The sequence below is a fragment of the Hypomesus transpacificus genome, chromosome 11 (assembly GCF_021917145.1).
Source record: "Hypomesus transpacificus isolate Combined female chromosome 11, fHypTra1, whole genome shotgun sequence".
NCBI classification, from domain to species: domain Eukaryota; kingdom Metazoa; phylum Chordata; class Actinopteri; order Osmeriformes; family Osmeridae; genus Hypomesus; species Hypomesus transpacificus.
Window position 1 is genome coordinate 2707949 of NC_061070.1, and position 11241 is coordinate 2719189.

General features: G+C 50.5%; 2 protein-coding genes across 2 annotated transcripts; both read left to right on the plus strand.

Annotated features, from left to right (window-relative positions):
* The first annotated feature begins 1400 nt into the window (after positions 1-1400).
* Positions 1401-6281, plus strand: lmbrd1 (LMBR1 domain containing 1). The gene is made up of 4 exons (XM_047029313.1): positions 1401-1488; positions 2709-2885; positions 5680-5799; positions 6240-6281. The coding sequence occupies exons 1-4, from the start codon at positions 1423-1425 to the stop codon at positions 6279-6281; spliced, it is 405 nt and encodes a 134-aa protein (XP_046885269.1). The 5' UTR covers positions 1401-1422.
* Positions 6282-8682: 2401 nt separating this feature from the next.
* LOC124473682 (keratin-associated protein 4-9-like) lies at positions 8683-9162 on the plus strand. The gene has a single exon (XM_047029314.1). It carries the CDS (start codon positions 8683-8685, stop codon positions 9160-9162), a length of 480 nt encoding a protein of 159 aa, XP_046885270.1.
* Positions 9163-11241: the final 2079 nt, after the last annotated feature.

Consider the following 11241-nt stretch of genomic DNA (forward strand, 5'->3'; position numbering starts at 1 on the left):
AAGTGGGCGGGAAATCCTTGCAGGCATATGGTATATGCCTGCATATTATGTAGAACATGTTACTGGCTGAACTCTACAAACCAGGAGCTGGCTCCAACATAGGCTCAATGACTCCATCCTTCTTTCTAAACTGCATTGGTACTTTTTTCAACGGAGCTCTGTGACCAAAGATCAAATTAGCTTTATTATGTAGGCCTAGTGCATATAGCGCTGTACTATAACATGTGTAGCAGGTGCCTTTTTGGTGCTAGGCTGTTGAAGTGCAGGTCAGGGAGACAGACAGTTACATGTCTTTTTACGAAGTCTTCACCTAGGCCACATAGACAATTATACAAGTCTTTTGTATTTAAAAGTAGACTTCAAAATAAAAGGCATGACCAACAGGTATAGATGTCACCGAAAATGTTGCAGAGCAAAAGAGTCTTGGATCATCCATCGTTAGAGTAGAGAAAACTAGTTTAGCAGCTCGCGTCTCATCACCGCTGTATTTCCTTAGGCGGATGCATGCACGCTCGCCAAAATCTCCGGCCTTCACTCATCGGAGAGTGCTATTAACTTACACCTTTCACATTTGTAATTACGCCTATTAAAATCAGACAGCGTTTCTTTTATTCCTCTGCTAGCAGTGGTGGAGGCAGTGAGTGGTGAGAAGTAATTAAAATGAGAGTAACTGCAGGTGTATGGTGCATATCAATGAGGAGAAGGTTTGGAAAGGGAGTTAAAACACGGTAACAAAGTTGCTCTGTCAAGGCTATTTTAATACGGGAAGAGGCTGCTTTGATGCCTGCTCACCTGTTTCCATCACAAGTGGTCAGTTTGAAACTCGTGATGAAGAAGGAATTAATGTGGCTTTTAAACTGTCCCTCAATCTGGATTGGGAACATAAACGGATTGGTCTGGACTGGATATGTGCCAAAATGACTATTTCATTCAGTTACATCAAGGTCAAGAAATCATTTAAAACTGAGGACAAAGTTTGTGGTGATCGGTCATCCATCTTATTATTTGAAATGGTGTTTGAGATATAAATCATTGTTTTTATTAATTGATTACATATGATGTGTGCGTGTTCCATATACGTGCTGTTTTCATAAGAACCTTATATATAGGTGTTTTTATTCCAAATAGGATTTAAATCGTTTTAGCCACGCTGTGACATGGATAAGTGATTTGATGTGATATGTGACAATATTCTTTAAAAGAATGATGTGGGCTGCGCTTGCTTTCTAATTTGAATAGTAAAATAAAATAAAGATGCTGCATCAACAATTGTAACACATAGTTATAATAAAACATATAATTTCCATGTTAAAAAAACATTTCAGAGGTTCGATTTGCCACCATCCGTGTCTCCACCCCCTCCCGGTATCAACAGAAGCACATGTTCTGTGTTTACTTTGTTTCAGGAAGTGAACAGTGAAGATGGCTGATCTGTCGCTGATCTCAGAGTCAGCCCTCGGCTGGACTATTTTCACCTTCGTTCTCCTGGTAAGCGCTCTTAAGTAGTGTAATTTATCTAGATATTGGTCTGCATACATGGTATCATATTTGCTTTGGAGGGAACATGTGAGGCATATGCTCCAGTGCTTCATGGCCTAGGCTAGCAGCTAGCTGGCCGTGTAAGCTGCTAGTGCTAGTTAGCAAGCTATCTTGCCATACTTGATAATAAGTCAAGTGCTACTAGTAGGAAAGCTATAGTATGGCTCTAAAGTATCTTGATATTGCCGTCTTTTCGTGCAGATGACTGTCACTGACATAGCTTTATGAAATTCATACAGTGAGCTCGAACTGTCACAGTTGGCATTAGCTTAGCCAGCTAGCTATAATTATCAGTCTTTGAATTGTCACATGACAACAGTCAGCAAGCTAGCTCAGAAAGCAAGCTGGAAATCAAACCACACACGTCGAACCATTAGGGTCTTAACTTTCAATTCCTTATCTTGCACGTCTTCGTGATTATAATTTGCATGTGAAAGAGGAACATGTTTATTTCTGTCTTCTCTCGCTTCACTTATTTGTTCACCCAATTCTCTCGAAGCGTCCAAGATTAGGATGCAAAGCTTGTGACATCACCTGGCAAAACAAGCTGTGGTAGGATTAAGTGTATGAACCTTTAATTGATCCTGTCTCGGAATGACATCGCTTAAAATGCACGGAACGGTTTTAACAGCGCACGCTCATCGCCTGTGTGTCTTGAATACGACCTTCTCGATGTGGAGAACGGCTGTTCAGTTCCAGCTAATAAGTCTGCAAACCATTAGCCTAACAACCTCTCTCTGACGTCCGTTTAGTATCACACAACTCAAAGTAACAAATGAGCTAAATCATCCATCAACGGGAAATCCTTAGATATTTGGCCCAGCGTATTATGTAATGGCCTGAGTAAATGGTTTAGCTAGATAGACGGATCTCACACTGCAATTAAATGTCAACTGGATTGAACTCTCCTAGTCTTCTATTTCTGTCATCTGTTGTCCTCTGACAGGCAACTCCCAGGTAACCACAACATCTATGTGACAGGGTCGTTTGGAACTGATTTGTGTGCAAATAATTGTGCATATTTATCTTCTGGTAAAGCACTCTCACCAACGATTGTAAGGCAAACACATGAATAAGTCTCACAATGTTAGCTTGTGTGTGTAACCCTATTGCAGAGTGTATTAGCCACAACACGACCCTAACTGTGTTAGTGTGTCTGCCTTGTCCAGGTGATCCTGGTCTTCTGTTGGGTCTACATCAGGAAGTACCAAAGCCGTCAGGAGAGCGAAGTCATCTCAACCATCACTGCCATCTGTGCTCTGGCCATCGCTTTGATAACCTCTGCCCTGCTTCCCGTGGACATCTTCCTGGTGTCCTACATGAAGAACCCCAACGGCACCTACAAGGTACGGGCATCAGACCACAGAAGAGGTTGTTAGACACAGAGGGCAGGGAAGCGATGTAGCCCGGCAGCAACATCCACAGACCAGGCCGTGGCTTACCGAGAGGAGGGCTGAGGGAGCTCTTAGTAGTAACTGAGGGTTGTACTGCTCAGTAGTACTGCTCTTCTTAGTTTAACTCTGTTATTATTATTAGATTGACCTCAAGTCTGGTGAGGTTTGGGGTTTTGTGACCGATGCGCAAGTGACCTGTATTGGTGAAGCTCTTTAGAGAGTGTTGGTAAGCAGACAGGTGACCAGCTCTACAGACAGACAGACAGACAGACAGACAGACAGACAGACAGACAGACAGACAGACAGACAGACAGACAGACAGGTGACCAGCTCTACAGACAGACAGACAGACAGACAGACAGACAGACAGGTGACCAGCTCTACAGACAGACAGACAGACAGACAGACAGACAGACAGACAGGTGACCAGCTCTACAGACAGACAGACAGGCAGACAGGCAGACAGACAGACAGACAGGTGACCAGCTCGACAGACAGACAGACAGACAGACAGGTGACCAGCTCTACAGACAGACAGACAGACAGACAGACAGGTGACCAGCTCTACAGACAGACAGACAGACAGACAGACAGACAGACAGACAGACAGACAGACAGACAGACAGGTGACCAGCTCTACAGACAGACAGACAGACAGACAGGTGACCAGCTCTACAGACAGACAGACAGACAGACAGGTGACCAGCTCTACAGACAGACAGACAGACAGACAGACAGACAGACAGGTGACCAGCTCTACAGACAGACAGACAGACAGGTGACCAGTTCTACAGACAGACAGACAGACAGACAGACAGGTGACCAGCTCTACAGACAGACAGACAGACAGACAGACAGACAGGTGACCAGCTCTACAGACAGACAGACAGACAGACAGGTGACCAGCTCTACAGACAGACAGACAGACAGACAGGTGACCAGCTCTACAGACAGACAGACAGACAGACAGACAGACAGACAGGTGACCAGCTCTACAGACAGACAGACAGACAGACAGACAGGTGACCAGCTCGACAGACAGACAGACATACAGGTGACCAGTTCTACAGACAGACAGACAGACAGACAGGTGACCACCTCTACAGACAGACAGACAGACAGACAGACAGGTGACCAGCTCTACAGGGAGACAGACAGACAGTTGACCAGCTCTACAGACAGACAGACAGGTGACCAGCTCTACAGGGAGAGAGACAGGTGACCAGCTCTACAGACAGAGAGACAGGTGACCAGCTCTACAGACAGACAGATAGGCAGACAGGTGACCAGCTCTACAGACAGACAGACAGACAGGTGACCAGCTCGACAGACAGACAGACAGACATACAGGTGACCAGCTCTACAGACAGACAGACAGACAGACAGACAGGTGACCACCTCTACAGACAGACAGACAGACAGACAGACAGACAGACAGACAGACAGACAGACAGACAGACAGGTGACCAGCTCTACAAGGAGACAGACAGACAGGTGACCAGCTCTAGAGACAGACAGACAGGTGACCAGCTCTACAGGGAGAGAGACAGACAGGTGACCAGCTCTACAGACAGACAGATAGGCAGATAGGTGACCAGCTCTACAGACAGACAGACAGGTGACCAGCTATACAGACAGACAGATAGGCAGACAGGTGACCAGCTCTACAGACAGACAGACAGGTGACCAGCTCTACAGACAGATAGACAGGTGACCAGCTCTACAGACAGACAGATAGGCAGACAGGTGACCAGACAGACAGATAGGCAGACAGGTGACCAGCTCTACAGACAGACAGACAGACAGACAGGTGACCAGCTCTACAGACAGACAGACAGACAGACAGACAGACAGACAGGGGACTAGCTCTACAGACAGACAGACAGACAGACAGACAGGTGACCAGCTCTACAGACACAGACAGACAGACAGACAGGTGACCAGCTCTACAGACAGACAGACAGGCAGACAGGTGACCAGCTCTACAGGGAGACAGACAGACAGGTGACCAGCTCTACAGACAGACAGGTGACCAGCTCTACAGGGAGACAGACAGACAGACAGGTGACCAGCTCTACAGACAGACAGACAGGTGACCAGCTCTACAGGGAGACAGACAGGCAGGTGACCAGCTCTACAGGGAGACAGACAGACAGGTGACCAGCTCTACAGAGAGAGAGACAGACAGGTGACCAGCTCTACAGACAGACAGACAGGTGACCAGCTCTACAGACAGACAGACAGACAGACAGGTGACCAGCTCTACAGACAGACAGACAGACAGACATGTGACCTGCTCTATAGACAGACAGACTCTCTCTGGCATTTAGAGCTGCAGGGAGAAGCTGTAGGCCTGGCAGGTCACCTTTTGATGGGATCTCCCAGAGAAAAGACACATACACACACACACACACATATTTACATACACACACTCAGTCACACACACACACACACACACGCATTTTCACACATACTTGCATATTCACTCACACTCTCAAACCCATATACACACACACACATAATTATTCTCACACACATTCTCACACAAACACACACACACACACACATCTGATTAAAAAGTCAGTGATGGCTGAAATGCCATTCTCCAGACGGTGTTGGTGAGGAGCCGTCACCTATCCAGGGCCCAGCACCTGAGCTAGGCTGGACCCCAAAATGTCAATACGTCATGAATATTCATGGATGTTAGCGATTCCTGATCTGGTCATCTTGTGTGTTGTTTTTCCAGGACTGGGCAGCCAACAACGAGACCAGAGGACACATCGAGGACACGGTGCTCTACGGATACTACAGTGAGTGTTTGTTTACATTTACATTTAGCAGACGCTCTTATCCAGAGCGACTTAGAGTAAGTATAGGGACATTGCCCCCGAGGCAAGTAGGGTGAAGTGCCTTGCCCAAGGACACAACGTCAATTGCACGGCCAGAATCGAACCGGCAACCTTCTGATTAATAGCCTGATTCCTTAACCACTCATTTGACTCCAAACAGTATCTGTTTGTTACTCTGACCTAACCACTACAGTGAGTGTTTGTTACTCTGACCTAACTAGCGCTGGACCTGCAGGTCTAACACAGGGTTGACCGGTGAGGAGATGCATGGGTAGATGGACAGACAGACGAATGGATGAATAAATAGATGGACAAGACGGAGAGATATCTGTGGACAGGCTGGGCTGGACATACTTGTCTTGTAAGGACTGACAACGTATTCAATGGTCAAACCCTCTCTGGACAGTTATTACCAGGGTCAACCTCAAGGCTGGTGTGTGCCTCAGCTCTCTGACAGGATACAGCCTCAGACTGGAGGCTGCTAGAGGCTGCAGGGTAAAGCCTCAGACTGGAGGCTGCTAGAGGCTGCAGGGTACAGCCTCTGACTGGAGGCTGCTAGAGGCTGCAGGGTACAGCCTCTGACTGGAGGCTGCAGGGTAGAGCCTCTGACTGGAGGCTGCAGGGTACAGCCTCTGACTGGAGGCTGCAGGGTACAGCCTCTGACTGGAGGCTGCAGGGTACAGCCTCTGACTGGAGGCTGCTAGAGGCTGCAGGGTACAGCCTCTGACTGGAGGCTGCAGGGTACAGCCTCTGACTGGAGGCTGCTAGAGGCTGCAGGGTACAGCCTCTGACTGGAGGCTGCAGGGTACAGCCTCTGACTGGAGGCTGCTAGAGGCTGCAGGGTACAGCCTCTGACTGGAGGCTGCTAGAGGCTGCAGGGTACAGCCTCTGACTGGAGGCTGCTAGAGGCTGCAGGGTACAGCCTCTGACTGGAGGCTGCAGGGTACAGCCTCTGACTGGAGGCTGCTAGAGGCTGCAGGGTACAGCCTCTGACTGGAGGCTGCAGGGTACAGCCTCTGACTGGAGGCTGCTGGATGCAGGCCTTTCTCCATCATGCTGGAGTGCCTAATGGATAATCCTATTTTGGATTAAAATGTAATTATTAGATTAGAAATAAATATTATACAAAAGATACCTGTTGCCTATACATTAGCAACATATTGGTGAGCTGAAATACAGCCCCCCCCCCCCCCCCCTCGCCTCTCAACTATCTTACTGAGTTATACCAGAGACAGTTGATGCTCATGAGCTGCTGGAGTTTAGGGAGCAGATGCTGGTCTGAGCAGCTCTGTCTGTCTGCCCAGCCTCACAAGACTGTCTTTCTCTCCCCACCAGCAACGCCCAATCAGACAGAGCCGTTCTCACTGGCGTTATTACATCAGCAGATTGGCCCTGACAGTGGAGAACCGGAACCCCCCTGGTTAACCCACCTACGGAGCTGTCCTAAAGCCTGCCAGACGTTTGTCTTCTAGATGCACAAATATGATTTTAAACCCCAAGATTGATTTTTTTTTTTCCATGTCACTGTCCAGTTGTCAAAAAGAGAACTTTGCTTTGCAAAGGGCTTACGAGTGCATGAATAATTGACCAGGCTGGAGGGGCAGCGGGGGCATCCTGTGGCGGTTTTCATCCCTGTGATGGCTGTGTGGCCTCGTCTGGTGTTCATGCTACAACAGTTACACTCCACAGACTTGGCATTTGTTAGCGGGAGTCTTGGACGCTGGGCTGCCGTACAAATGCTGCTGTAGATGCTGCTGTTTGTCTCCTTTGTCCTGCCTCTGGACCTCCTGTCTCCTTTGTCCTGCCTCTGGACCTCCTGTCTCCTTTGTCCTGCCTCTGGACCTCCTGTCTCCTTTGTCCTGCCTCTGGACCTCCTGTCTCCTTTGTCCTGCCTCTGGACCTCCTGTCTCCTTTGTCCTGCCTCTGGACCTCCTGTCTCCTTTGTCCTGCCTCTGGACCTCCTGTCTCCTTTGTCCTGCCTCTGGACCTCCTGTCTCCTTTGTCCTGCCTCTGGACCTCCTGTCTCCTTTGTCCTGCCTCTGGACCTCCTGTCTCCTGCCTCCTGCCTCTGGATCTCTTGTCTCCTGCCTCCAGTCAGGCTTGCAGTAAGACAGGCTAGCAGTTAGACAAGCTAGCAGTACACCAGGTGAACAGTGAGACAGGCTAGCAGTGAGACAGGCTAACAGTACACCAAGTGAACAGTTAAACAGGCTAGCAGTTAGACAGGCTAGCAGTACACCAGGTGAAAAGTGAGACAGGCTAGCAGTGAGACAGGCTAGCAGTTAGACAGGCTAGCAGTACACCAGGTGAAAAGTGAGACAGGCTAGCAGTGAGACAAGCTAGCGGTACACCAGGTGAAAAGTGAGACAGGCTAGCAGTGAGACAGGCTAGCAGTTAGACAGGCTAGCAGTACACCAGGTGAAAAGTGAGACAGGCTAGCAGTGAGACAAGCTAGCGGTACACCAGGTGAAAAGTGAGACAGGCTAGCAGTGAGACAGGCTAGCAGTACACCAGGTGAACAGTGAGACAGGCCAGCAGTGAGACAGGCCAGCAGTGACACAGGCCAGCCGTACACCAGTTGAACAGAGACACAGGCCAGCCATACACCAGGTGAACAGAGAGAAAGGCCAGCAGTGAGACAGGCTAAAAGTACACCAGGTGAACAGTGAGACAGGCCAGCCAAACACCCAGTGAACAGTGAGACAGGCTAGCAGTTAGACAGGCTTGCAGTTCACCAGGTGAACAGTGAGACAGGCCAGCCGTACACCAGGTAAACAGTGAGACGGGCCACTAGGCCTGCCACTCTGGCTATGCATCAGATTTCCCCAGTAGAGACCTGATGACCTGGCTGCACTGTGCCTGGCTGCAGCGTGTCTGGCTGCATCGTGCCTGGCTGCAGCATGTCTGTCTGCATCGTGCCTGGCTGCACTGTGCCTGGCTGCAGCGTGTCTGTCTGCATCGTGCCTGTCTGCATCGTGCCTGGCTGCAGCGTGCCTGGCTGCAGCGTGTCTGTCTGCATCGTGCCTGGCTGCAGCGTGTCTGTCTGCATCGTGTCTGTCTGCATCGTGCCTGGCTGCATCGTGCCTGGCTGCAGCGTGCCTGGCTGCAGCGTGCCTGGCTGCAGCGTGTCTGTCTGCAGCGTGCCTGGCTGCAGCGTGCCTGGCTATAGCGTGCCTGGCTGCACTGTGTCTGGCTGCAGCGTGCCTGGCTGCAGCGTGTCTGTCTGCAGCGTGCCTGGCTGCAGCGTGCCTGGCTATAGCGTGCCTGGCTGCACTGTGTCTGGCTGCAGCGTGCCTGGCTGCAGCGTGCCTGGCTGCACTGTGCCTGGCTGCAGCGTGCCTGGCTGCAGCGTGCCTGGCTGCAGCATGCCACAGTGTTGAGGCGTTAGAGAGATGCTGCTTCATTCAAATGCAGTTCAGATATCTCTGGCACATCATGAGCCGGAGTGAGCTGTCCTGGGAGCCGTGTGTGTGTGTGTGTGTGTGTGTGTGTGTGTGTGTGTGTGTGTGTGTGTGTGTGTGTGTGTGTGTGTGTGTGTGTGTGTGTGTGTGTGTGTGTGTGTGTGGGGAGGGGGGCGCATCCTAGTCTGTGGCATGTGTCCATGTGATCATAGCTCACAGACTGTGTGTGTGTGTTGTGTACGTGAGGGAGTGTGTGTCCATGCGTGAGCGAGGGAGAGATCTGGGCTGTATTCGCTGCAGATGGAGCGCTGGGCTGTTAATGTGGAATATACAGAAAGCAGACCCATTCGACATACACAGTTATTAGACCTCTACTTCCACTGTAAGCTACATTGTCTCGTGTGCCTTCTAGAATACGCCACAGTTGCTTTTTTTTGTTTTTAAACACCAGCATACTTCATTATAATTCCATTGTTGTGATGTCAAATCAGTACTAGTTCTCGTGTTCTCTGCACTCAGTGTCTGGTCGTCCAAAGGCTGTCTGGAGCAGGAACTGATCTGGTTGTTTTGATGAAGTGAATTGTGTTATGCCAGCAGTAAAGATGAGGGGAGGGAAGAAGTGAAGACAAATATAATTTCGGGAAAGTGTGAAGTCAACACTATTGCAGAAAAGATTCTCCTGAATAGAATCGAGCAGCACACTGTTTGTTTGTGAAGCCCAGTGTTGTTGTCAGTGCCAGTCTACTAAAGGTGTGGAGCTCGCTGCATGACGAGGAACAGCACAGGAATCTCTAGAGCAGCAGGGTCAGATATTGCTCAGAAAGCAGAATGGCTTTCGGACCCCGCGATTTGTGTCCGAGAAATCATGGACGTCAGACATCAAATGGAGTTGTGTGTACACGGCTCTCCCTGGATCCATCCAGAGGTTTCTGTCTTTTCCGTTAGCCCTTCCTGAGGTTCCATATCCACCCTCACTGAGTTTCACATCCTCCCCTCCTCCTCCTACTCTCCTCTTCCTCCTCCCATCCCCTCCTTCCCTCCTCACTCTTCCTCTCCTCCTCGCCCGTGTTCTGAGGTGCAGGTATTCTCGTCACCAGCAGGGGGCACTGAAGATCCACCACTGCAGGGCCTGGGCCAGTGTGCCAGTCAGAGGAGACTCGCACATCTAACCTTGAGGGACAAGGACTCACACATCTAACCCTCATTCCCAGGCACAATTTGACAAGCCTGTCTGTCTGTCTCTGTCTGTCTGTCTGTACAAATGGAGTAATTACAGAGCCTGGAAGACCTCCAGAGTGCCCTCTTTCTCTCTCTCTCTCTCTTTCTCTCTCTCTTTTTCTCTCTTTCTCTCTTTCTGTCTCTCTTTTTCTCTTTCTCTCTTTCTCTCTTTCTGTCTTTCTCTCTCCCTGAGACAGATTGATTTCTTTTTTGGGGGGCTGAGCTGGGAAGCGCGTGTTCAGCCAGTGTTCTGAGAGCGAGGCAGTGTGACGCCGCTGGCTGGGGGTAGCGACAGCGAGCGGCGTCTCTGCCCCGCCTTACTCGCGGGCCCGGTCTGTTGTTCGGAACGCGGCCGTCCAGCGCTTGGCGCTCCCGTGAGCTGCCGTCCGGCGGACACCACAGCGTGCGGACGCTCCACAGGATCTCCGCTCTGCTCTTGTGGCCAGGCGGCCGTGTGAAACGACGCTCCCTGACGACCTCCTCCCAGGGGGCGCGCCGCAGGTGTGGTTAATGAGCGCTCCGCCCGCCCGCCTGCCGCGCCCGCGCCCGCACCGTGTCGATGTCGTTATGAGGTGCCGCCTGCGAGGGCTGTCGTCAGGACGCGCTCGTACCTCTCGTCTGTGGAGGGGGATGCTACGTGTGTGTAGCAGTGTAGTGTGTGCCTGTAGCAGGGTGTGTGTGTGTGTAGCAGTGTAGTGTGTGCCTGTAGCATGGTGGGTGTGTGTGTAGCAGTGTAGTGTGTGCCTGTAGCATGGTGGGTGTGTGTGTAGCAGTGTAGTGTGTGCCTGTAGCAGGGTGTGTGTGTGTGTAGCAGTGTAGTGTGTGCCTGTAGCAGGGTGG